This window comes from Neodiprion virginianus, chromosome 7 (genome assembly GCF_021901495.1).
Source record: "Neodiprion virginianus isolate iyNeoVirg1 chromosome 7, iyNeoVirg1.1, whole genome shotgun sequence".
NCBI classification, from domain to species: domain Eukaryota; kingdom Metazoa; phylum Arthropoda; class Insecta; order Hymenoptera; family Diprionidae; genus Neodiprion; species Neodiprion virginianus.
This window is the reverse complement of record NC_060883.1, coordinates 23,183,716-23,206,611: the sequence shown is the minus strand read 5'-3', so window position 1 is coordinate 23,206,611 and position 22,896 is coordinate 23,183,716. Positions and strand designations below refer to the sequence as shown.

Sequence of the window (22,896 nt, the reverse complement as noted above, 5' to 3'; positions counted from 1 at the left end):
TGTAAATAAAATGGCGACTGACTTGTGGTAATTGTTGACTCCTTCGTTACCGACGAAAATTACGATACCGTGCGTTTGTAGTAGCTTATTCTAATTGAGGTTGGACGAAGAAAAAATTCGGTTCTTTTCAACGCAAATTGAAGTTCGACCCAGCTGATGTTTACACCTTGAATAAAATTTTTAAACTTCAAGAACCCGACGTCACTACATCATCGAATATGTCAGATGGTAAATAGCCGAATATAATTCAAAATCAAATTGTAAATGTGACATTTATGTCAGTTTCACGGTATAAGCGCCGGAAAGTGAGACATAACCTCATTTTTTGTTTTTATACAAAAAATTAGCTTTGTGATTATACTACAACATTAGTTAAACGTTTTTAATTGCACGATTTTTTAGAGGAAGTTATACGACGTCGTCTACTCATAGATGGAGATGGAACAGGCGATGATAGACGGATAAACGTTTTGTTGAAGTCGTTTTTAAAATGGGCAAATACTCCGGATCCGGACAATACTGTGCATGAAAGAATGCTGTCACAGCTAGCCCAGTGTGAATTCGCACAAAAAAAATCTCGTCTCGTAGCAAATATGAGTCAAGAGGAGTTAAAGAATTATGAAAGGATGTCAAAGGATATTGGTATTCAAATTGAAGAGGCTAAAAAAGAAATTGAGAAAACTAAGGTCGAGCTACAAGATGCTAAACGTGTTCGTAAAAATAGAATCGAGTATGACGTTCTTGCCAAAGTGATCAGCGAACAGCCTGATAGACTTGAAACAGATGTGAAGCTCGCCACTTTGCGTAAAGAGTTGGGAACCTTGAAGGTATTTTATGGACAAATTTTTTATCCTATCTTAGAAATAATTGTAAATCGTTCATTTTTATGTCGACAATTAGCCGATTAAAGTGTGTCTCTTGGGCAAAAGTACGACGACAACTATTTTATTCTTACAGGAAAAATCTGAACAATTAGAGCATAAGCTAGAAATGCGAAGAAAACAGTTCCATGTGCTAATATCGTCGATTCATTCGCTACAAGGAATGTTGGACGAGTCTGATGAAGAAATAATGGACGTCAGTCTTGAGAATTACGAGGATGTGGATGTGTGTATGTCTCCAAAGGCTGCAGCCTGGTAAATGTTTCAAATTTTCCCCCGTAGCGTTTTGCAACAATAGATTATTGTAGGAAAGTAATTGAGAGATGAATTTGAGCAGCAAATAAGATCGTCAAAATCATCTTCCTAGTTTCAATTTGAGCTTGCTGGTTTTTGGAACGTGCCTGATAGTCAGGGATAATCTTGTCCCTCTTTCAATCACTTCATTCTCTTGATATTTCACAGTACAGAGATCTAGATTCATAATGTTCTCCTTTGAAATCGTATCACAATGCCTCTCAGAAATTGAATGCAGGTACTTGTGGTACAGGTCGTTTTCTAAAATAAGTAAACTTCTTCTCTCAAGTAGCAAGGTAAACTCCAGATTAGAAACTTCCTAAGAATAAAGAATTCAGGAATGACTGTCAAAAAGCTCGTAGTTTCTCACCCTTATAAATATTTCTTTTACAGATACTTACTACGTGGTCAGTCTCATTCCGCTTATAAAAATCCAGGAGAGTGTGCGAGCCACAACTTACTGTTGTAACAATAGGATGAAATAATGGACCATCCGAATGTGCCTGTATAATAAAAAGTCAGTTCATATCAGGGACAAAAGGAAGAAGACTGTACGATTTTGTGTTATTTATAAAGAAGAACAATGCCACAATTTTGAAGAGATATTCTCAAAGTATTAGGAAACATATTATAAAATGAGATCCTATTTTACCATTATTCCTTGCCCAGGCAAATACTCGTTGATCAAGACATGATTGGGTAATTTTGTTTCTGGGAAGATCTGGAGACCTGATATTTTCCCAACGTACTTCGTTAACCACTAGAAAATGATTTTTGATTATTGTAAGTTATTTCCCCTCCTCTACTTCTGCCTAGAAAATACTATGTATTTTGAGTCAGAATAAGAAAAAAATGCTGAAACAAATGGCCCTTGTATTCTCACTCACTGCCGGTATTTCCTCTGCTATCATACCCTTAGGATGAGGTATACCACCCCAATTCTGAAGTCTACGATGACTCAACTGGGTCCATTTTGGTAACGGAGAGTTGTTCACCCGCTTAATAATTTCTATCTCTTCCTCCGGCGTTATGAAATTTGGAATGTAGCGAACGGTTCTCGGTATCTATGAATCGAATGGAATTTTTTTGCAAGGAGATAACATAACCTCGAATATCCACAACCAATATTATGTTCAGCGATTTTTGGAATAAAATCATACCTTCGGAACGATGGAAGCCGATGAAATTTCCAAATTTTCGCAAACCAAGTCCATTATTATTCAGCGCTTCAATCAACGGTTTTCCGAGTACGGAAAATCACGAGGTTGTCTGCAGTAAACTGTCACTGTCATCTTAGCATTAATTAAGTAGTTCACCAGTGGATCTCATTTCTGTTGATATTCGCTTGCGATTCATGAGTTCCATAGTTCCGACCCGTGGTTCCGATGGTGGGAATTACACAGTTTAAACGGCGCGGCGTTCAGTTGTTTCTGTGTAGAGTCAGACTACACTTAGTTTATGCTTCGATTAACGTTAGCGGAATTGGGCGTCACTCGTCTAAGTGTGATACCCGGCAATGATAACCGGCCCATCTGAACAGGTCGAAACCACGTGTCGGAATGATGGAACAATTGTCAACAGAATGAGATCCACTGATCAACACACGATCAACTCACGGGAACACTTTTGCTGCCGCTGAAAATCTAGCCTACCCACGTTGTCATGGATTCAGGCGCGCGTCATTACGAAATTGATCCGTTTTTAACCCTCCTCGCTTTATCGATTATTCTCGCATTATGTAAATAGAAGTAAATTAAGACGCGAAATGACGGAGGAAAGGACGACTGGAGGTACGGGAGACATAGATGGTAAAAGGTATTCGTTCTTATGTACGGAATAAAAATTTCTTCAATGCCAAAAGGATAACTCTGAATAAAATGAGAAACTGAATTTTACAAGCCAGTGCAAGCCGTCGTTGGGAGAATTGCTGGGATCGTTTCAGGTCAATGACTGTCTGGTTAAACTGATTCATCAGGTCTGTCATATCGTAATACGAAAGTTAACAATAAGCCTAGATTCGCTAGATAAGGGGCAATCATTCTATTTTCTGCTTTTGTTGTAGTTTTTACTTTACAATGAGTTCGAGAGTACGGCCGATTGCTTGGTTCACGAGGCGCCTAAACTTGGGTTCGATGTTCTCACCGAACATCTCTGCACCAAAAATGCGATACCCAAGGACGTCTGCAAGGCAGTCATGTCCCAGTACGTCGCTGGGAATTGGAAGCAATTTTTTAATGTAAGGTTCGAAGGTAGCACCATCTAATCGAGAAGAATATTAAAGTCTAATTGTTGTTCTTTCTGCTGATCGCAGCTCTGGAATAACTTGATCCCACAAAGCATTAGAGAAACTACAGAATATAAAGTGCTGAGCTTCAAACTTCACCTGCATTTTGCTGTTTTGCCACTGAGAATCAAAAAACTGGATCTACTAAGAGATCAGAGTGAGCATGTGTTTCTCTTATCGTTATTACTTCGGTATGGTGAATTTCACTGTCAAATTCCAACTGATTTTCTCAAATACAGGGTCTGACGAAGTTTCGAGGACACAAATGATGAAAATACTTGAGAACGCTGCTGAAATGTATTTTCTTGGAAGAGAGGTTCGCCTTTCTCTCTAGTATATTTGGCTCTGATACTGAGCACGATTGAAAAAATGGTTTTGTTTATAAATTTCTACCACAGGGAGATGATAATCAATCGAAGCAAATGATGACTGACGCCATGGAACAACTGAGAACTTATATGGAGACAGATGGTCGCGAATTTGAAGAGAAAACGGATTTTTTACCTTTTTTTGCCCTTCCCTGCCTGGATGATGATCAAACCTACACTACGTTCCCAGAATTATTCGAAATTAGTTGGATGGAGGAGTTGACAAAGACTGTACAAGTTTTCCTCATGAATCGGAAGCAGGTACTTGTATCGTAATTGGCGTAAAACGGTGTGTTCATCAAAAGCGAACTTAATTCATGATTCTTTGATATCTTGTCCTCAGATTCGATTAACGGCATCTCAAAAAACGTCCACAGAGACGATGACAACGGCAAGCAGACCTTACGTATGCGTTCAAGGAAATGTTGTAAACGTGCCTCTGACGTGTGAGAATTTGAAAGACTTCGAGGACAAATTAATGAGTATGAATCCAGCTGGCAAGATACCTATGGTTCAAAATGATGTTCCGAGAATGCCGTTGGAGATAACCAGAAGTACAATAATGAGACTGATTCCCCAACAAACAGTGGATAACATAGATATTGCCCCGAATGATAGAAATATCCCAATGTTTAGAGAAAATCACAACATAATTGATCGACTTGGCTGCCATGCTAAGAAACGCTCATGTAGAATACATTCCAAGTAAGTATTGAAATGAGGCGAAGAATTTTACTGTTAGACGAACGATCCTATATTCTTGAATGTTCAATTTTTGTCTCATCAGAAGCGCACAGACCCGGATCAGTACCGTAACGACTACGAGAAATTTTATATCTACAAGCGATCTCCGCCAGCCTGCAGCAGTTTTGAATTGTTCTATGCTAACAAAAAACATGAAAACACCGATTCAAACGAACCCAGAATTATCACTGACTAAATCTCATTTGTACAGTATTCAAAGCAACCATGAAAAGTTGAAGATCAGATTTCACAAACTACATTCGGATTATCATAAGTTGATAGGAATCGCCGGAGAATTAACGGCTGCGCTTGAAAATTCGGTCAGAGGAGAGGCAGTCGATCTGCAAAATATGTTGGAATCATGTATCACCATATTTCCAGACCTCTTCAATCATAACGTAAGAGAAAATACTTCTGAGGTAAGCTGAATGATTTTGTGGGCAGATAAATTTGATTCTTTTTCTCATTGTTCACTAAACTTTCATGCAATGTGATCCTTAGACGAAAACTTTGCTTGATCAAGAAGTGGAATTAAAACATACAGACCTCACAGAAGCACCCAGTCACATTGGCCTCAACATCAATTCTGTATCTCCAAAACTATTAGATTACAAAAAAATTAAATTTCATTTGATCAATGGGAGCGTTAAAACCAAGTTATTACTATTGCAAGCCTTGCGTTGGGTGAGTACGGTCCACAATACAGTTTCGGATAAAATTTGTACGTGACACCAGAAATACGATCCTGTATGGCAAACTGAATTAATCACTATTATCAAGATCGTCGTTCTTACAGAAACTTACTCTCAGTCAACCGGGAGACCGGGATGAAACTGTGAACGAGTACCTGAGAGGAGATATTTTGGGACTACATGCTCAAGTGGCTTGCGACAGCGGTAAACAAATCCTGCCTTATTTATTAATGCCCAAAGACGTAGCCACTCCTCATCCCCTGCAACAGTCAGCAGCGAGGTTAATCAACACTTTGGCTTCTCTGAGATGCGGGAGAGATTATTTGGCTGTTGGAGCTACGCTGCTCAACTTGGTAAGCTTAAAGTACAATGTGAATATTCCGAAAATCGTGGAAATTATAAACCATCTTGTTTCAGATTGTCAAATGCCTCAATGGAAACAATGTTGAGTCGATAGATTCATTCACTTGCGATATGATAATCGCAATGCTGCAAAAAATGTCATTGCGAAAACAGCAACGACTCTACATGATCGAAACTGGACTTGTGGAATGGCTGATATTTCACTTGAAGTCGGAAAGCGATAAAATTGGCTCGTATAGATTGGAATATGCCACTGCACTCCTGATGAATCTATCCTTGCACAAAGCAGCACAGATACGAGCATCGGCTATGGCTTCCGTGGTTATTTCTACTCTGACTACTTTACTAGCCACAGATCATGCACCTGTGAGCATATTTACAAAGATTCGTGCAAAGAGTATTTTGTCAATTGTTACTGATGCCAGTCACTTATCGTTCACCTTCTGTATCAGGCACTACCCTACATCAACGGATCATTAAATAGTTTTTTATCAAACCAAGTAATAAACGAGGAAGCAAAAAAATCGGGACTTACAGCTGTATTGGAATATCATCGAGGGCGAAATTCAGGAGAAATAAGGTGAATATGGGCTCACAGTAAAGATGTTTAATTCATCGCTGTCGATTGATTATTAATTTGTAGAAAACATTTGGACCATATTTTAAAAATTCACAACCGTGATTATACCACCAACTCAGAGGACTATGAAACCGCGGATGACGATAATGTGAGCTTTCCAAAATAATAATCGTATCTTACTGAATTTCATTGATTTATATAAGGTGATATTTAAATTAGGAAGAGCTCGATGTACTGGAAGATGAGCTGGAAGAAGGAGATCCCGTCAAAGTTCATTCTGGTGAATTGTCTGGAGAAGCATTGCTCGCTTCATGTTATTCAATCGCGCCATTGATCACACAAACAGAAAGTGTAAACGTTTTCGAGTCTAGACCAAAAACACCAAAGATGCATTCTAGAAGAAATTCGTTAAAAATTCCAAACCCCCAAAAAAATACACTGAGCAAACATCGAAATGATGTTGAAACACCGACACGAGATACAGGACTATCCCCGAGGTAAAGCTTGCCTCTATTTTATTTTTTGAGTTTAATTTTACTCACGTATTATCGTTATCCGTCATGCATTAATTTTCTCAAAGACTAACAATGCAACATTTATCCTTGCGAAGAAAAGAATCTGTTTGCCAACGACCCATTGCCACTTCACCCATAAAGTCGTTATTGCATCTTGACATACCACCTTTGCTGTCAAGGCTATCGGCACACGTGACACAGGTACAAGTTCCACAAAAACAATGCAGATAGATAATGTTTTGAATTGGCGATTCATTTTTAAGGGAAAGCAAACGGCTCAGACTTATCCGTCACTTTCTGAAATAAACAGTCGCTCCATCAGTGATATGAATTCGAGAGCTTCCCTAACAACGGCAACTACCGACAGTGATACTAAGATCGAAGTTCGGTCTAACAAATCACGAACGAGTACTTGCTCTCCATTCTTCTGTAGTTTTACTCGGACCTATGAATCTGTAAACACTTCTGACAAATCTGCTCAGCCGACTTTGAAATCTATTAACTCACCGACTGTGACAAGAAAGGAATCATCAACAGAACCTAGACAATCCAACGAGTCTCAGAAATCACACAGACGCTCGAAAGCATTACGTAAACAAAAATTGAACTCTGTCAGTCTTTCCGAACGACGTGAACGAAAATTAAAAGCTGTCAGATTGAACTATTCTGAAGAATCAGATAATAGCGAAGCAGCTGTCTGTTTGTATGCGAATCAAAGCTCCAAGTGCGTAATTGACATCAAATATTAAGCTTCGGCACATTATGTACATTCGAACGCTTCCAATTATTTATGTTGCAGCCTAAGTTATAAGGTTTTTACCAGATATTCACTGGACTCACATTGTGTTCATTTTTTCACATTTTTTCAGGGGTAGCAGTAAGACAACGTTAGCTTCGTCCAGTACGCTAGGAACAGCTTGCAACAGCCTTGTGGCAGGTATGAAATTTGAATCAGTTCAGGATGCACAAATTGTATAATTTGAATGAAAAGTGGAAAAGGTGATTGACATTATTAAAGGGCATATTGTGGCAGGAGATAAAACTAACGTGACAAATAAAAATAACAAAAATAAAAGCGACATTTTCAGTGAAAGTTTGGAAACTTTCACATGATCCTACTCATACATGATGGTAAAGGCATTTAGAAAGCAGTGCAGCTATATGTACCACATAAATATCGAATGCTCTACAACACGTAAAAGTCCGTTGTGTAGCTGGAGCGGCCAGTAAAATATACAATTAAGTTCTGACAATAACCGAAGTTTGTTACTGTCAAAGACGCAGTTTTAATTTAAATAATTAAAGAAATAGAACACGAATTGACCGATATCATTAATACGGTGTAAACTTTTTTTTGCAGAAACAGAGAAGTTTAGCAGCATTGCCTCACTGTGAGTGAAAGTCAAGAATCTAAACCAATTATTTTTTATTCATCTAGTTTTACGTTATTTTACGATAGCTGTATTACTACGTGCTTCCTTATTTTTGCACTTTTTTACGGTCAATTTTATTATAAAATTATTATATAAACTAATAAATAAAATTTCATAATGTATGCGAATCATTAAAAGAATACTGTGTGACTTTATTTGATTTGGAGTGCCGACAATTTTATAAGATATATTAGATTGACTCGTCCTTTTACGACTGGCATACATACGCCTCGGTTCTCTTTTTCTCGTTTTTCTTCTTTCTTTTTTAAATTCAGGTGCATATTCCTCTTCGAGAAAGTAGAGAATCTTGAATAAACGAAATGCTGGCAGATTCTCACTTGAACTTATAAAAGTGTAGGAGAAAAGTCGTTCTTGGTAAACCAGTTTTCAAGTGTTAAATAGTAAATGCACCTTCAAGTCGAGTCTGGTTGCTAACGGTTTTACGGAAGTATGCAAAAATGACCTACAACTAAGTGGGTCATCTCCCTAGCAGTTTATTCTCGACTAGTTTGATGCACATACAACTCCCTTTTACGTACTTTATATAACAAAAGTAATTTCAAGTTAAATACTTTTATTATACAGGGGGTGCAACGGCGAGGACCAAGCAGGAGCCGCTCCTCATGGAAAATACGATTTCACCTTGGACAATGAAACAGAGGCTTTTGTAGCGAAACCTAAAATTTCTAGAACACCTCCTTTAACAGCTCTGCCTGATGTACAGGCTGTACACAGCAAGATAAATCCTCGACGTATTTCTACCAAGTAACTAATGTCCAATACTTTCATTGTTCCTGACATATCTAGACCGTCGATTAATCCGTACTGTCAGAACAGTGCATCAAGAAGAGTGATATATAAATTTTTGCACAGGGATCATTAATTTAGTCCAGGAGTGTTTAATGGTAATTAATCATGAAACGTGGAGTCAGAATTATACGCGACAATCGTTCATTTTCACAATGTATTTTATTATAAACAAGGCAGGTAAAAAACGTGTGCACTTATGCCTAGACAGACAGCTGACGGTAATGAAAATAAATATTTACAATAGTATAACAATAACATTGTCTCCAACCTGGATTAAACCTAAACACGACGCTTTACAATCGATATAATCAAGCATATCCTGAGAATGAACTGCCATGTCCGCCGCCCGATGAATAACCACTGGAATATCCAGCAGGTCCTCCGACCGAGTATCCACCTCCGAGGCTGGAGCTTCCAGAGAATCCTCCGTGGCTGCTACCGAAGCTTGGACCGGAATAACTTGAATACGATGGACCGCCGTCGAAACTACTGATCTTTCCTTTATACCCGCCGCCCCCAAATATTCCGCTTGAGTAGCTCGGTCCGCTGGAATAGCTGGAGCCGCTCGAATGACTCGGACCACTCGAGTATCCGCCTCCGCCTCCTCCACCCGATTTCACGAAAATGATCTTCCCGCTTCCCCCGGAGGAATATCCACCTCCTCCATGCCCGCCCGAAGAATATCCTCGACTTCCTGGACCGCTAGAGGAATATCCTCCTCCCCCGTGTCCCCCGGAGGAGTAACTTACGCTGGGACTGGAAGCATAGCTTGCTGGGTATCCACCACCACCGCCTAGACTGTAGCTGCTGCCGCCGTGGCTTCCTCCTAGACTCGGTCCGCTTTTGTATCCTCCGGAGGAGAAACTACCGGGGCTCGAAGAGTGTCCGCCAACGGAGTAACCGCCTCCAACGAAGCTCGGTGCACCGTGTCCCTTGCTTCCGCTGAATCCTCCGTGGCTAGGAGCGGAGCTACTCGAGTAGCTACCGAAGCTTGAGCCGCTATCTCCTCCGAAGTATCCCCCAAAACTGGATCCAGAGTGTCCGCCGTCTCCCGAGGAGTAGCCACCCAGACTCGACACCCCGTGACCACCACCACCACCACCTCCGGAGGAGTATGAGGTCTTGATGCTGTGCGGACTGCTAGAACCTCCTCCATAACTTCCTGAGGAATATGAGCTTCCGATGCTGCCTAAAGATCCTGAGCCTCCTCCGTGATCTCCGGAGGAATAGCCGCCGGAGGAGTAGCCGCCTGAAAAGCTATCGTGGCCGCTGCCTCCTCCACCCTGTCCTAGACCCCCTGAGGAATAACTGGCGAAATCAACGTCGGATCCATGACCGCCTCCTCCTCCTCCGCCGCCGAAGTCGTAACCACCTCCTCCCGAGCTGCTGCTGTAGTCATAGCCTCCACCTCCTCCGTCTATAAGTCCTCCGCTTGAGTATCCTCCGCTGGAGTAACCTGATGATTAATTCACGGAGACTGATATTAGGTGGTGTGTTACGGGTGTCGTTTATGTGAACGATCAGTCAGAGGAGAAACTTTCATGGCTCTGGTAGTGAGAGCTTTTGCTTTTTCAGCGGGTATAATTAAGGCACAGAAGTGCTGGCCTGATTTCTTCGATTTTTTAAAGTTGGGACATACTTACTAGGCGGAGGTTCGGCAAAGATGACAGTTGCGCACGCTGCGACTAGAGCAAACTGTGAATAGAAAACTCTGTTACAAAAGTTCACCCAGGCAAAAAATTCCCAGACAGTAGAAATCTTATAGTCGTCGAAAAGACATCTAAAGGATGTCTTATGCGCCATTTCTAGCGTCTCTGACGCCCCAAGGACATCTTTTAGGTACGAAGATATTTTTTGGACGTAAAGATATCTTTTAGGCGTCAGAAAATGGCGCATAATACATCCTGTTTAGACTTATTTTTAACGACTTCAAGTTTTGTGCTGTTTGGGTTACGTTGATTACAATCGAATAGGTTTTTTCTTTTCAGATTTCTGATAGCTTTTCAGGTGAGAGAAGTAACTGTAAATTACTTTTCATGGCTTTAAAGTAATATGCAATTGACTATTTGCTTACTAAATTTTCAAAATCAAATTCGGAAATAGTCTCTACCTTATTACTATAAATTATTTACTGTCAAGTTTGGCTTACACGAAACATGATGCCTCCTTTCGCACGTAAATCCCAACGTAAAGTAACGGACTAGATTAAAAATTGTAAATTTATCCTACGGTCTCTTGGTGTTACACGGAAAGATCTAGAGACGAGTAGAAACTGCTCTGCGAATCACTTTCTTACTGTTTTATACCCCCGTGAACCCCTACTTAAATAAGAGAAGGTAAAAGAAGTTTTATTGAAACGAGGTGCGGTGGTAGGAGAACATCCGAAACCCACTCATCCAGAGCGATGAAAAGAAAAAGGAAGGAAACGTTGTTTGTTACTCTCAGGGAAAGCAAGGGGTCAGAACTGGACTGCCATTAAGTCTCATGCTCCAGAACTCTGTCACTTTGACCTTTGAGATTGTTGATACATTTTATTTTTAAATTTCTTTTTTACATTTCCCACGCAGGGATTTTTAATGCTTTGATCCTACCAACTGCAATATGAGTTTTCTTCGAAGCGTTCATTTCGCTTTTCATTGCTATGAATAATTTGTACTCATCGCTTCAAGAGACTAATTAATTGCGTTTTTTACGATAATTACTATTAGTTAAGTTTCGATTTGAGTTACTAAATCACGGGCATAGCAAATCCTCAAACGTACCGTCTACGTTTCTCATAAAAGAAACCTGATCAACGACTTTTCATGTTCGTAGCGATGCTCCAATTTCTTTCCACGCAGCAGTAATGTCAAGGCCGCAGGTACTTGTTAAAGCGAAAGTAGGAGAACTTTCAGTTATTCGGTAAAATGAATCCTCCGTGAAACGAAAAATAAGGCTAAAAGGCATGTGCCACTGATGTGTTTTAAATTCGTATAGTCAATTTCTACAGATAATAATAACTCTTCAGCGCCCGTGTTAATCGGCATTGTTGTTAGTTTTTACCCTGATATCATTAAAAATAGCTCGCTTCGTAATGCGATGATAAAAAAAAGTTGCACGAGAAATGACACACATAATCGCAAAGCGTATAGTAAATGGAGTAATTTGAATTCATGTACTTCATATTCAAAGGCTGCACATATACATTTCATTGATCAACTTGTGAATTTTCAAATTCTCATACTGTACAAAGACTTTCAAATTGACCGCTGTCACCATCAGGTTTCTATGCAGGTGTAACACGTTTAACTTTCAGATGTACAGCCGGCTGTTCTTTGATAAGAACGTGAATCAGTTTCCTGCATACTAAGTGAATTTCTATACTAAATTCTTCTAGCATACGGATCAGTTGATGCACAGTGACGATCCCTCATGGAGATTTCAAACGGAATTCAGGAGATGTCTTCAATGCATGTTCGATAATACTGTCGGCATGTGAGCACGAAACGAAAACGGACAAGTTTTGAAGTCGTTCGTCTTTATTTGTTTATACGTATGGTATAATACATGTAGGTATGAATAATATTTTATATTCATTGCACGAACATGGAATAACCGCGATCAATTAGGAATATAATCACTTTCTTCATGTTTGTGTCACGATATTTTCCATTTTGAAAGTTTTTTTCAAAATATAGTTTCTATACGATGATTCTGTGAATTCGAGAGATCGACGAGCGAATGAACGGATACGTTCATTGACTACTTTTTCGTCTGCTTGACCGTTTGTTCGATGAATGATCTTACTCCGTAACGTAAATGTACACGCACGTTCATACAAAAGAAATTAGTTATCAGTTAATTCTTGGATATAAATTAAAGACAAAAATATCGCGATATCAGTTAGCTGCCAATTAACGTCTAAATTCTAAATTTAGAATAGAGTGAGATTGACGCTCTTACACGTATATCTTCTAGATTAGTATACGCTGGTTTTCACGCAGTTCAAAATAAGTTCAAACAAATCACCAATATTGCTTGTTATTTATACGTTAAAAAGTCTCGAGTTGAGAGTATGCGAAGTTAAAAGCAGATGTTATTACAACCCTTCTTAACACTAAATAATGTTAACAGTATCATGTGCGATGGTGGTGTAATGGTCAGCATAGTTGCCTTCCAAGCAGTTGATCCGGGTTCGATTCCCGGCCATCGCACTTCTTTTTTTTCATTCTTCGTCTTTTCGTCGTGTGTTCTGTTTTCAGTCATCGTAATTACGGTCACTACGAGTAACTAATTTTTGCTAGTACAACTGCATCTGTTATATATTTTATTTAATGATCATAATTATCGCATTTCTTAAAATACCATATTACTTGTATGAGAATCGCAATGAAATAATAGTTAATAATATTAAGCATTATTACAAAAGAGTTGTCGTATACCTGCTTGGTTATTTTGTCGCATCTGTTCAGTTCACAAAAGTTTCAGCGTTACATTGAAAGCTTTCGTATAACGGAGCTACTCGACACAAGTGCCGATGCCAGCTAATAAAATATCTAACAGGTGTTTCGAGAGTAATCTGGCAGCCAAATATCATACAAGAGCGAAAAAAAATGTCAACTTTGTAAAATTTAACGATTGATAGATACACTGCTCTACTAGAGTTTATATATTATCATTTCATTAGGCTTCAGGCAATCTTCAGGGTGGACATGATGAATTTTATTTAATCTACGCAAATAAATTAGTCCAGAAATCAGCAATTGATTCGTAGTTTGATTTCATGGCGGTTGCAAGTGATTCCATGTCAGTTATCGCCGACGAAACCGCTGCCTCGCCGCATGCTGAAACAGGCAAATATTGATAAATATCACGAGTATAACTGTCGGCGAAAAATAATTCGGTACGCTTCATTTTATTAGTATACTACGATACGCGCGGAGTTTCTTGCTCTGCGATAACGTTTTCATGCTCGCTGCATGAATTATGTAGTTAAGAGCCGCAACGTCGTGCCGTTATCGTCATTTTCGTATCATTCTTCACTTTCTGCAGCTGATGTACCTCGCAAAGCAGATGCTGGCAGATAATGCCGTATACATGTATACTTACTCAGCGTGTCGGTGCACGATGATGATGAATCACTGGTCAAAGATGAGGCGGCAGATTCTGCACTCGAAATCACCGAAGAAGCCACAGATTCTGCTGCTGAAGCTGCTGAGGAAGCCGCGGATTCTGCTTCTGAAGCTGCTGACGAAGCCGCGGATGCTAATGCTGATGCTGCGTCTGTATCCACAGAAGACACTGCCGAAGCTGCATCTGAAGTCTGATTTGCCGCAGTTGCAGCCGCGGTTTCCGCGGTTTCAACCGCAGTTGAGGTCTGATTTGCCACAGTTGCAGCCGCGGTTTTTATAGCACTTGTCAGGCTTGAGAAAAGGTCAGCTGAAACATAAAAATTCATAAAATCACTGTAGCGATGAAGAGACATCAGTATAATTATTCGCACAAAAGTTTATTACCGGAAGATCATGGCAATAAAATGTATACATTCGAAGGGCACATCGACAACCATCCGGCGAATTGATCCTCCGATAATTACACGATAAAAAAAAAGTATTATCCAGTAGTTTTTCCAATTACTTGCAGGTGAACGGTGTTCGTGAATACTTACAGGGAGCAGCATCGCTCACAGCGTAGAGTTGGGAGCACACCAAAAAGGTGAAAAACAGGGCGGCGACTTGCTTCATGTTGTTGAATATGTCGAGGTACTTGGGCTTGAGTAGCTAATTCAGCGGTGAATGCAAATCCCAAGTCCGTCGGTATTTATACCGATCGTCAATCCCGAAATTTTTGCCACGCATTGACACGAGAGCCACGCTAGCTGTACCACCTGATTTTAGGAATTTACGCTTATAATCTAAATACGTACTAATTAATTATTTGATCAATATCCAACATATGCGCGCCGTGTTACGCATATTTGCTCTCGTTTGTTTGACTCTCAACCGCAAATTCGTATAACAACGCCTAACGAGAACTGCGTAGAATTTTTACTTTAACGAAGTGATAACAATCCGTTTTATGCGTTTTTATAAAATTGTCATCGTTCTAATTGGCTGGCATCAGATGAAATAGGCGAAAAATAATGTTCCTCGTGCCACGGAGCTTTTTTCTGGTCAGCGTTAAGTTTTTGCAGAATAATTATAAAGTATGTAGACGATATCACACGATTATACACGACATGATTCCAAGCGATATTAATGACCCCCAAATTTCTCTGTGAATGAGGAATCCAATATTCAAAATTTCTTCAAGACTTTCGCTAAGCTTTGCAGAATTCCGAATTCTTATTAAAAATCCCTCACTTATTTGATTTCTCGGTTCAGTCGTCACCTCGGTTATATCTGTTAAATAATATGAACATTAAAACCTTCTAATCGACTGATTTATCAAATATTCCAACCAATACCGTCGCTTCAAGTCGACTAACAATATTTTGTGAACGACCATGTCTCACACTTCAAAGAGATATCAATTATATAATTGGACGCACCGTCTTTTTTCAGATTTTGTCTTTGCTTGTACTTCATTTGAATTGCATCTTACTTACTTTCTTTAGTCGGAGAACCCTTTTAACGTTGTTTTCGCAACGCGGGTTACCTTTTTTAACCCTGATGTCGGATATTGAATCCGAAACCTCTCGTAATATTATATATTACAGCGATGTCTATCGCAAAGCCTTTTTCTACATCTAATTGTTTATGGGTTTATTTGCCGTTAGCTAAGAATGCGATACAGGTGTGGAATGGAAGAGTGTAATTGGCCGTGAAATTTTAAAGGCTTGTAAAATTCGAATGATACAGGCATAATAGGCTTTATTAAAAATCATATTATCGCTTCACAGGCTTCAGGTAATTGTCAGCGTAAGTGGCGTAAATATATCGAATGTCATTTGTAGTATTGGCAAGCGTCGAAATCATCCCACTCGGCTAATGATTCGACACGTGTTTTTGCGCCATTTGCGGCTGACGCGAGCTAATTATAATTATTGACGATCCTACCACATTTTTCGCATGTGTCGTAACGAGCGAATGTTGAAACTGATTACGCATAAAACTGTTTATAGCCAAAAGTAATTTGGTTTTGCTTCACTATATTAGCATACCGTAAGATACCTGTAGTTTCCTGCTTTATTTGTTTGTTTTTTTAGTTACTTCCAACAATGATCCTGAATATACTTACAAGAAGGTAGCGTCGATCGCAGCGTAGAGTAATTGGACAACTGCGACACCATTTGGGCACATATATATAATTTCGAGCCTTTACCCTTACATCATAAATGCGTACTAAATCAGATCATAACTATTGCTTGTATGTTAAGTGAAAAAAAAAAAAATCTTGAAGTATTCACTAACAATATCAGTGAAAAACAGACTATTCTCAACAAACATTGACAACAAATCATCCACTGCGCGTAAATAAGCCTTGCTTATATACAACGAAATAACGAACCAATAATTTATGTCGTACATTTACAGCATTGATATTATTCGAAAAAAATATTCGGCGGAAAGGCAAGAAAAATTGTAGAAAGTGGAGCATAATTTGAGTATAATCTTCACCTTTACCGGATTACTGCATCAGCATAACAATCAACTACTACTTTCAAAAAGCACCAAACACATATTTTCAATGTGGATTCTTGAGGATTTCACGGATGAAATGTTTTTACATTGGCGACAGAATTCGAAGTAAAGAATTCCCTGGCATTTTCCTAATTTCCAGCTCTACTTTTCGGAAAAAATTTCTTGATTTCTCACCAACTGTTATACTATTTGTCATGCAGCCAAACGGGCCACGTCGAAGCATTTTTAAGTTGGTGTTGAAATCGAAAAGTCTTCGAGTTTTGAACAGAATAATTGTAAAGAAGTCGATTTTACGCTGTATCGGCTGTAATTGCAAGCGAAAATTAATGTCAATCGCAGATTAATCTTAGCTTTTTAGAACTTAAAAAATTTCATAATAATGCACTGATTTTTCTGTTCATTCGCCACACTTCGACGGTGGTCTCATAGTTAATATTGGTATGCAAACGGGAAGTTTAATTGCAAGTCCTCATTTAACTGGGTTCCACCGATTTGCTTGGTAACGATTAAGTAAATATTGGGGATTTCGCACCAGTAGGCGCTAGTTGATCATTTAGTTACGTTCGCTGGGGTTGCATTTTAGGTATACCTATAACAATATTACAACAATGTCGTTTCGCACTGCAATCCCGGAGCAGCAATTGTCTGGAAAATTGTCTAACGACAAGGTTAATTGTAAAATTCGAACGATGTGGGTAGAATGTACTTTATTGACAATCGGTATTATCATGTAGCAGGTTTCATGCAACCTTCAGCGTACATGTAATGAATTCTATCCAAATAAATTTGTGAAAAAACTACCAATCGATTCCGTGTCTTCTACAGCAGCGGATGCCACTGACTCGTCGTCACTTACCGCCGACGTAATCGTTGCCTCGAGACACGCTGAAACAGGCAAATATTGAAAAGAATATTATAAACGAAAACTATAGTAAGCCAAAAATAATTTTGTTTCTGCTTCGCTTTGTAGTTGGAGTTTCTTACTCTTCTGCGAAAATACCTTTATGTTGCTGTATATCGGAGCACAAATTATCCGAATGCCAATCTCATCTTTACCGTCTTAACCGTGTGATATTGTAGCTGATATGCCTCACAATACGGTTATAGGTGCTTAAAAATAATGCTCTACTTACTTAGGACATCACTGCAGCTCGATGATGAATCGGTCAAGGATGAGGCAGCAGATTCTGCAGCTGAGATTGCCGATGAAGCCGAAGATTCTGCAGTTGAGACTGCTGATGAAGCCGCAGAAGAAGCATCCGATGCTATTGATGAAGCCGCGGCTTCTAATGCTGAAGCTGAATCGGATTCTTCATCTGTGCTCGTTGTTGCCGCCTCAGTAGTCGTTGTTGCCGCCTCTGTGGTTGTTGTTGCCGCTTCCGTGGTTGTTGTTGCCGCCTCTGTAGTAGTTGTTGCCGCCTCAGTAGTCGTTGTTGCCGCCTCTGTGGTTGTTGTTGCCGCTTCCGTGGTTGTTGTTGCCGCCTCAGTGGTCGTTGTTGCCGCCTCTGTGGTAGTTGTTGCCGCTTCCGTGGTTGTTGTTGCCGCCTCTGTAGTAGTTGTTGCCGCCTCAGTAGTCGTTGTTGCCGCCTCTGTGGTTGTTGTTGCCGCTTCCGTGGTTGTTGTTGCCGCCTCAGTGGTCGTTGTTGCCGCCTCTGTGGTAGTTGTTGCCGCTTCCGTGGTTGTTGTTGCCGCCTCTGTAGTAGTTGTTGCCGCCTCAGTAGTCGTTGTTGCCGCCTCTGTGGTTGTTGTTGCCGCTTCCGTGGTTGTTGTTGCCGCCTCAGTGGTCGTTGTTGCCGCCTCTGTGGTTGTTGTTGCCGCCTCAGTGGTCGTTGTTGCCGCCTCTGTGGTTGTTGTTGCCGCCTCAGTGGTCGTTGTTGCCGCCTCTGTGGTTGTTGTTGCCGCCTCTGTGGTTGTTGTTGCCGCCTCGGTGGTCGTTGTTGCAGCCTCCGTGGTAGTTGTTGCCGCCTCGGTGGTTGTGGTTTCGGTGTCTGAATCCGAGGATGCCCCTCCCGTTAAAAGTGACAAAACGGTTTCAGCGCCACTTTCTGCGGTCGAAACCGCCGCTGAATTCGCGGCAGCCGTATCAGAAACCAATGAACTCACTAAGCTTGAAAACAAGTCAGCTGAAACATAAAAATGTACAAAATTACGATACTATTAAGTAATTTGTACCACGAGATCCATTTGTATTGTAATTTAAATAACAAGACGATAACGAAATATTGCTGAAAAAATAGGTGTACAACAAATCGTGGCGGATTCATTCGCTGATAGCTATGTATACGATCAAAAAAATTTATCTAGTAATTTTATGATGTATGTACGTATTTTATACTTACGAGCCGGTGCAGCATCGATTGCCATGTAGAATTGAAAGCACACCAAAATGGTGAGAATCAGAGTGGTGGCTTGCTTCATATTGGCGGATAAGTGCTATTCGGTACTTCGGCAGTAACAATTCGGCGGTGAACTCGAATCGCATTATAGGTCTGTATTTATACCCCTCAATCCCGACAATATTTCTATGGCAAATTGACACAAGTGCGACGCCAGATAAACACGTGATTTCGGATGCCTCTGCTCAGTGTACCCAAAACGCTTATAAATCATTCATACAACTCTTATAAACATTTTTACCTGCAAACAGGCGCTACATTATTATATATTTTCATCTGTTTTTTCTTTCATGTCCGAAAATCATCAACTCGACGTTCAATGACAACTACTTATAATATGATTTGGTGAATAACTTTTTCTTTACCGATGTATCCGTAACCATTGCGGGTAATAGTTCGAAAATACCAACTTTACAAATTATTTTACATTGATTTTAGCATCGAGGATCGTTACACCCATCATAGAATGGAAAAAAAAACAGGAATAGAAATAAGAAATATACAATCAATACTGATTGGATAATAATGCATATCTGTTATTTCGATTCATTGATTTCCGTTATGTACGGGGCTTTAAATTATTAGAAAATTATAAGTGTGTTCTATAATAGTTATTTTTGATAAAGCTCATTCTGAAAACTCAACTAAGAGGCAGACGAATGACGTGGAATCTTCACCGGCGAATTATAAAGCGATCGATTTTCTTCAACTATAACAGTAACAATTGTAAACGGTGGGTGAAAATTTTACTGACGGTATCCAAATGGATGAAAATTGTCTCTTGTTTTAGTTCACGTTCTAATCAATTTGTCCTAATCGTTACAAAATTAGCAGACGCAGATTAGTAAGGCAACGGAAAACCATCTCGAACATGAACTGCTTGAGGGAAAACGTACAAAATGGGATATTGTGTAATTTTTGCCGGAGAACCAAGCGACTCCTTACTCCGTACAGAACTTTGCGTAACAAAGGGTGTTTCGTTTCAAGTAGAATGAAATAATCTCCAAAATATCTTGGTGAAAATAAATTTTACGGACAAAACTTTTAGGGTTTTGAGGGGATATAAGATGGCGAGGAAGAGGTCGAAATCACTTCATATTTTCTGGTAAGAAAGATATCAGTTTTTGTTAGATTAAATCGTAGCCGTTTTTAAATCAAATTCAACTGTAAAAAAAAAATTACATTTAGCTTCAATAACTTGAAATTTATAATGGTACTTTTGATTTTCAGGAGATTTGAACTTTGGAATCCTCAGCTTAATAATTATAAGTAATTATTGTAGTATAATCTATGATAGTAATTGGTCAAAATCGAAACACGTTTATGCCAAATCAAAAATTGTCCGGTCCTGCAAAAAAGTACTGTTTTGCCCGTCTTGCATATTGGACGAAAAACAGAACCACTAAACCTTATTTTACAAAATTCGAATAATTTCGAGCTTTGACATGATCAAATTTTTATAAAATCTCGTTTTATCAATTATAAGTTTGAAATGAGTCAGCAACGACCGACATATTTTTTGAGTTCAGACGGCCCTCCGATTGACTCTGAATAGTTTAGTGCGAATACTTATATATCGGACTTAAAAGTACCATAACTCCTGAGGCCTTGAAGCTATGAACCACAGATAAGAAGTACATTGGTAGACAGCAATCTCTCATGTCACCATCAACCTTTAATCCTAAATATTTCTCTGGAATTCCCATTACTCCACTTAAAATGGGAAACTCTGTACGTAATTGGCACTAATAATTATAGTAAGTCAGTCCAGTAATTCCACTTAGCTAATTCACTGAAATTATAAATCAATAAATACCGAGTTTTATCGTTTTATTCTACCATTTCCTGAATGGTGTGTGCATTGTAGGTTTGCATTAATAGTTTGCGGAATTATTCAACTGAAAATACATTTATACCTACAATAAAGTATACATGGTAGGTCGTAAAATAAAATTTTTCAGATTTGTTAGATTCACCGGATGTTTTTTTTATTTATAATCATATTGTCATTTTACAGGCTGCAGATATCTTTCAGCGTGGATATAATCAATTTTATTTAACCTGTTAGCATCATCTTGGCCCACCAAGTTGCGAATGATTCCATCTGTGATTGAAACGCGGTTCCAACTGACTCAAAGTCAGTTACCATCGACGAAATCGTATCCTCGCCTAATGCTGGAACAGGCAAACATGGAAAATGATTACAGATGAACATGTATTACCTGCGCGACATGGTGTTGTCGTTTTATTATACGCTTTCTGCAGCTTGCGCGTTCTACCTTTGTTGTAACTGACTAGCCACTTTACACATATTAAATTGATTGACAATACGGCTTACTTAATTACAGGCGTGCGTGTATACATATGCTGCATGTAAACGTATACTCACACACTATCGGGTCATTCGTGATTTTTTCTACTTACACAACGTGTCTGAAGAGTTGGATGAAGAAGAAGTTCCAGTCAAAGTTGAAGCTGCATCTGACGCGGCACTTTCTAGTTCTGAAAGTATGGCTGAAAAATGCGAAAGCACGAAATTAGTCATCGAAAGATATCGTCATTTGCTGACGACGCATTAAAATTAAAATATTGTATAACAACGTTTAGTTCGACTTGCATTTCGCTTTCTTGACGATACTTTAACTATGAGCGAATTTATTCGCAGTGATATGTTACAACTAGATTCGTTTTACTCACAGGCGGCGTCGATCGCAGCGTACAATTGGAAGCACACCAACACGGTGAAAATAAGAGCTGCGACTTGGTTCATGGTAAATATCTTGATGTACCTTGGTAAAGATAGTTCACGATCAGTGAGAAACGTGAACCGGTGGTTCCGTATTTATACCAATCGATCGACCCCGAGTTTATTCGATAGCTTGATACAAGTGCGCGATCCCAGTTCCAAAACACGTGATTCGAATTGCGTATTAATATATTTGATTACAATTATCGCCCACTGTACCTGTTAGGTCATGTTCATTCCCAAAACTCGTATTTACTTTGTTTATTCGTATCATTTTCAGCTTCAGTCAAATGGTTGCAACCAGCAAATATGTGAGGAAAAAATCAAAATCGCTGCACTGAGATTACAAACAAACGAATGTTTTCGTCTGAACACCATATTTTACGAAAGTTTTGATCCTTCTACCATTTTTCCAATGACAGTAATAATTCTCAAAACCGTGGTGAAAAAGCATTTCATATGATTGATAGACAAATACGTAGGTATAGAAGAAATTCTTTAAAATATTAATTTTCCCGAACTTTGAATAGAGCACTTTTAGAGATTAGATTGGGAATTTCACCGAAATTTGCTGAATTTGTTCGGCAATCGAAACAAGAAATTGGAATTGAATTTTGTGGAAAGATTGAAATTGAAATGTTTTATACGCGGCCAGTAGATGGTAAAAAAATGTCGGATATATTGTAGAAAAATAGAAATGTTCGACATTACTGAATTTTCATAAAATTTTGTACCAACATCAGAATTATTTTGAATAAAATCTCAGCTTATGTCAATTAATCTCTAAAATTGATCGAACTACATGACAGTGCCGAGTTAATACGACTCGTTCAGAGTTTTACAAGTTCTTAGAATCGTTGAAAATGTTGATCCCGAATAGTGCAAAAATATTTTTCCACCGAAGAAGGAACCTCCGTAATTATCTATTTATCCGTAGAATTTTGGTAAAAATATTTTGGCCAATCGCTCGTCATAATTAAGTATATAGACGAAATTAGTTCTGGTTTCAATTGACGCAATTTCCAGTCCTTATTGTGCGTGCTCATCGTATGTTTTAATATTTTTCAATTACTGCGAGCAAACAGCTGGTGGAAAAATTACGGATAATTAAGCAATTAGCAAACGATACGATGCACAATCGCGAAATGCTAACATGATCAAGCTGATT

The 22,896-nt window shown here is 39.1% G+C and overlaps 6 protein-coding genes, 1 long non-coding RNA gene and 1 other non-coding gene across 13 annotated transcripts; 4 read left to right on the top strand and 4 right to left on the bottom strand.

Moving 5' to 3' along the window:
• Positions 1-27: 27 nt before the first annotated feature.
• LOC124309262 (THO complex subunit 7 homolog) lies at positions 28-2,040 on the top strand. Of its 2 annotated transcripts, XM_046772725.1 has the most exons (4): positions 38-228; positions 403-827; positions 958-1,136; positions 1,569-2,040. In XM_046772725.1, coding segments are annotated over exons 1-4 (615 nt in total). In that variant the 5' UTR covers positions 38-218; the 3' UTR covers positions 1,570-2,040. The 2 variants fall into 2 exon arrangements, with proteins under 2 accessions (XP_046628680.1, XP_046628681.1); XM_046772724.1 differs by lacking the exon at positions 1,569-2,040 and having other exon boundaries at positions 28-228; positions 958-1,217.
• LOC124309260 (alpha-ketoglutarate-dependent dioxygenase alkB homolog 6) lies at positions 882-2,600 on the bottom strand. The gene is made up of 5 exons (XM_046772722.1): positions 2,336-2,600; positions 2,063-2,239; positions 1,828-1,935; positions 1,577-1,678; positions 882-1,494 (listed from the first exon to the last, which is right to left on the bottom strand). Exons 1-5 carry the CDS (start codon positions 2,387-2,389, stop codon positions 1,237-1,239), a joined length of 699 nt encoding a protein of 232 aa, XP_046628678.1. The 5' UTR covers positions 2,390-2,600; the 3' UTR covers positions 882-1,236.
• Positions 2,601-2,840: 240 nt separating this feature from the next.
• On the top strand, positions 2,841-8,970 carry LOC124309254 (lisH domain-containing protein ARMC9-like). Of its 3 annotated transcripts, XM_046772705.1 has the most exons (19): positions 2,841-2,990; positions 3,075-3,150; positions 3,238-3,411; positions 3,487-3,616; positions 3,699-3,775; positions 3,858-4,088; positions 4,171-4,532; positions 4,615-4,990; positions 5,073-5,255; positions 5,368-5,616; positions 5,681-5,992; positions 6,079-6,206; positions 6,270-6,354; positions 6,426-6,703; positions 6,787-6,922; positions 6,985-7,445; positions 7,591-7,658; positions 8,082-8,112; positions 8,740-8,970. In XM_046772705.1, the coding sequence occupies exons 1-19, from the start codon at positions 2,941-2,943 to the stop codon at positions 8,921-8,923; spliced, it is 3,591 nt and encodes a 1,196-aa protein (XP_046628661.1). In that variant the 5' UTR covers positions 2,841-2,940; the 3' UTR covers positions 8,924-8,970. The 3 variants fall into 3 exon arrangements, with proteins under 3 accessions (XP_046628661.1, XP_046628662.1, XP_046628664.1); XM_046772706.1 differs by lacking the exons at positions 6,787-6,922; positions 6,985-7,445; XM_046772708.1 differs by lacking the exons at positions 6,985-7,445; positions 8,082-8,112; positions 8,740-8,970 and having other exon boundaries at positions 7,591-7,656.
• Positions 8,971-9,104: 134 nt separating this feature from the next.
• LOC124309255 (loricrin-like) lies at positions 9,105-11,269 on the bottom strand. Its single transcript, XM_046772709.1, has 3 exons — positions 11,114-11,269; positions 10,608-10,659; positions 9,105-10,420 (listed from the first exon to the last, which is right to left on the bottom strand). Exons 1-3 carry the CDS (start codon positions 11,120-11,122, stop codon positions 9,273-9,275), a joined length of 1,209 nt encoding a protein of 402 aa, XP_046628665.1. The 5' UTR covers positions 11,123-11,269; the 3' UTR covers positions 9,105-9,272.
• A 1,816-nt stretch (positions 11,270-13,085) lies between these two features.
• Positions 13,086-13,157, top strand: Trnag-ucc (transfer RNA glycine (anticodon UCC)). Its single transcript has one exon. It is a non-coding gene; the product is annotated as a tRNA-Gly (tRNA).
• A 13-nt stretch (positions 13,158-13,170) lies between these two features.
• LOC124308785 (cell wall protein TIR3-like) lies at positions 13,171-14,759 on the bottom strand. Its single transcript, XM_046771831.1, has 3 exons — positions 14,612-14,759; positions 14,053-14,382; positions 13,171-13,787 (listed from the first exon to the last, which is right to left on the bottom strand). Exons 1-3 carry the CDS (start codon positions 14,685-14,687, stop codon positions 13,675-13,677), a joined length of 519 nt encoding a protein of 172 aa, XP_046627787.1. The 5' UTR covers positions 14,688-14,759; the 3' UTR covers positions 13,171-13,674.
• Positions 14,760-17,276: 2,517 nt separating this feature from the next.
• On the bottom strand, positions 17,277-19,073 carry LOC124308784 (mucin-22-like). 3 transcript variants are annotated; one of them, XM_046771829.1, is made up of 4 exons: positions 18,926-19,073; positions 18,132-18,709; positions 17,720-18,089; positions 17,277-17,471 (listed from the first exon to the last, which is right to left on the bottom strand). In XM_046771829.1, exons 1-4 carry the CDS (start codon positions 19,002-19,004, stop codon positions 17,359-17,361), a joined length of 1,140 nt encoding a protein of 379 aa, XP_046627785.1. In that variant the 5' UTR covers positions 19,005-19,073; the 3' UTR covers positions 17,277-17,358. The 3 variants fall into 3 exon arrangements, with proteins under 3 accessions (XP_046627785.1, XP_046627786.1, XP_046627784.1); XM_046771830.1 differs by having other exon boundaries at positions 17,720-17,921; XM_046771828.1 differs by having other exon boundaries at positions 17,720-18,709.
• A 3,385-nt stretch (positions 19,074-22,458) lies between these two features.
• LOC124308975 (uncharacterized) lies at positions 22,459-22,810 on the top strand. Its single transcript, XR_006909153.1, has 2 exons — positions 22,459-22,499; positions 22,545-22,810. It is a non-coding gene; the product is annotated as an uncharacterized LOC124308975 (long non-coding RNA).
• The last annotated feature ends 86 nt before the right edge of the window (positions 22,811-22,896 follow it).

Excerpts from the sequence above, each read along its gene's own strand:
- LOC124309254 (XM_046772705.1), top strand. The coding sequence starts at position 2,941 with ATGACGGAGGAAAGGACGACTGGAGGTACGGGAGACATAGATGGTAAA. Across the intron at positions 6,207-6,269 it reads CGAAATTCAGGAGAAATAAG|AAAACATTTGGACCATATTT; the intron begins GTGAATATGGGC and ends ATTAATTTGTAG. Across the intron at positions 7,446-7,590 it reads TATGCGAATCAAAGCTCCAA|GGGTAGCAGTAAGACAACGT; the intron begins GTGCGTAATTGA and ends ACATTTTTTCAG.
- LOC124309262 (XM_046772724.1), top strand. Across the intron at positions 828-957 it reads AAGAGTTGGGAACCTTGAAG|GAAAAATCTGAACAATTAGA; the intron begins GTATTTTATGGA and ends TTATTCTTACAG.
- LOC124308785 (XM_046771831.1), bottom strand. The coding sequence starts at position 14,687 with ATGAAGCAAGTCGCCGCCCTGTTTTTCACCTTTTTGGTGTGCTCCCAA. Across the intron at positions 14,383-14,611 it reads TGTGAGCGATGCTGCTCCCT|CTGACCTTTTCTCAAGCCTG; the intron begins GTAAGTATTCAC and ends TTTATGTTTCAG. Across the intron at positions 13,788-14,052 it reads ATCGTGCACCGACACGCTGA|CATGCGGCGAGGCAGCGGTT; the intron begins GTAAGTATACAT and ends TGCCTGTTTCAG.
- LOC124308784 (XM_046771828.1), bottom strand. The coding sequence starts at position 19,004 with ATGAAGCAAGCCACCACTCTGATTCTCACCATTTTGGTGTGCTTTCAA. Across the intron at positions 18,710-18,925 it reads AATCGATGCTGCACCGGCTC|CTGACTTGTTTTCAAGCTTA; the intron begins GTAAGTATAAAA and ends TTTATGTTTCAG. Across the intron at positions 17,472-17,719 it reads GAGCTGCAGTGATGTCCTAA|CGTGTCTCGAGGCAACGATT; the intron begins GTAAGTAGAGCA and ends TGCCTGTTTCAG.
- LOC124309255 (XM_046772709.1), bottom strand. Across the intron at positions 10,421-10,607 it reads CTTTGCCGAACCTCCGCCTA|GTTACTCCAGCGGAGGATAC; the intron begins GTAAGTATGTCC and ends ATTAATCATCAG.
- LOC124309260 (XM_046772722.1), bottom strand. The coding sequence starts at position 2,389 with ATGGACTTGGTTTGCGAAAATTTGGAAATTTCATCGGCTTCCATCGTT. Across the intron at positions 1,936-2,062 it reads TAGCAGAGGAAATACCGGCA|TGGTTAACGAAGTACGTTGG; the intron begins GTGAGTGAGAAT and ends ATCATTTTCTAG. Across the intron at positions 1,495-1,576 it reads GGAATGAGACTGACCACGTA|GAAGTTTCTAATCTGGAGTT; the intron begins GTAAGTATCTGT and ends CTTTATTCTTAG.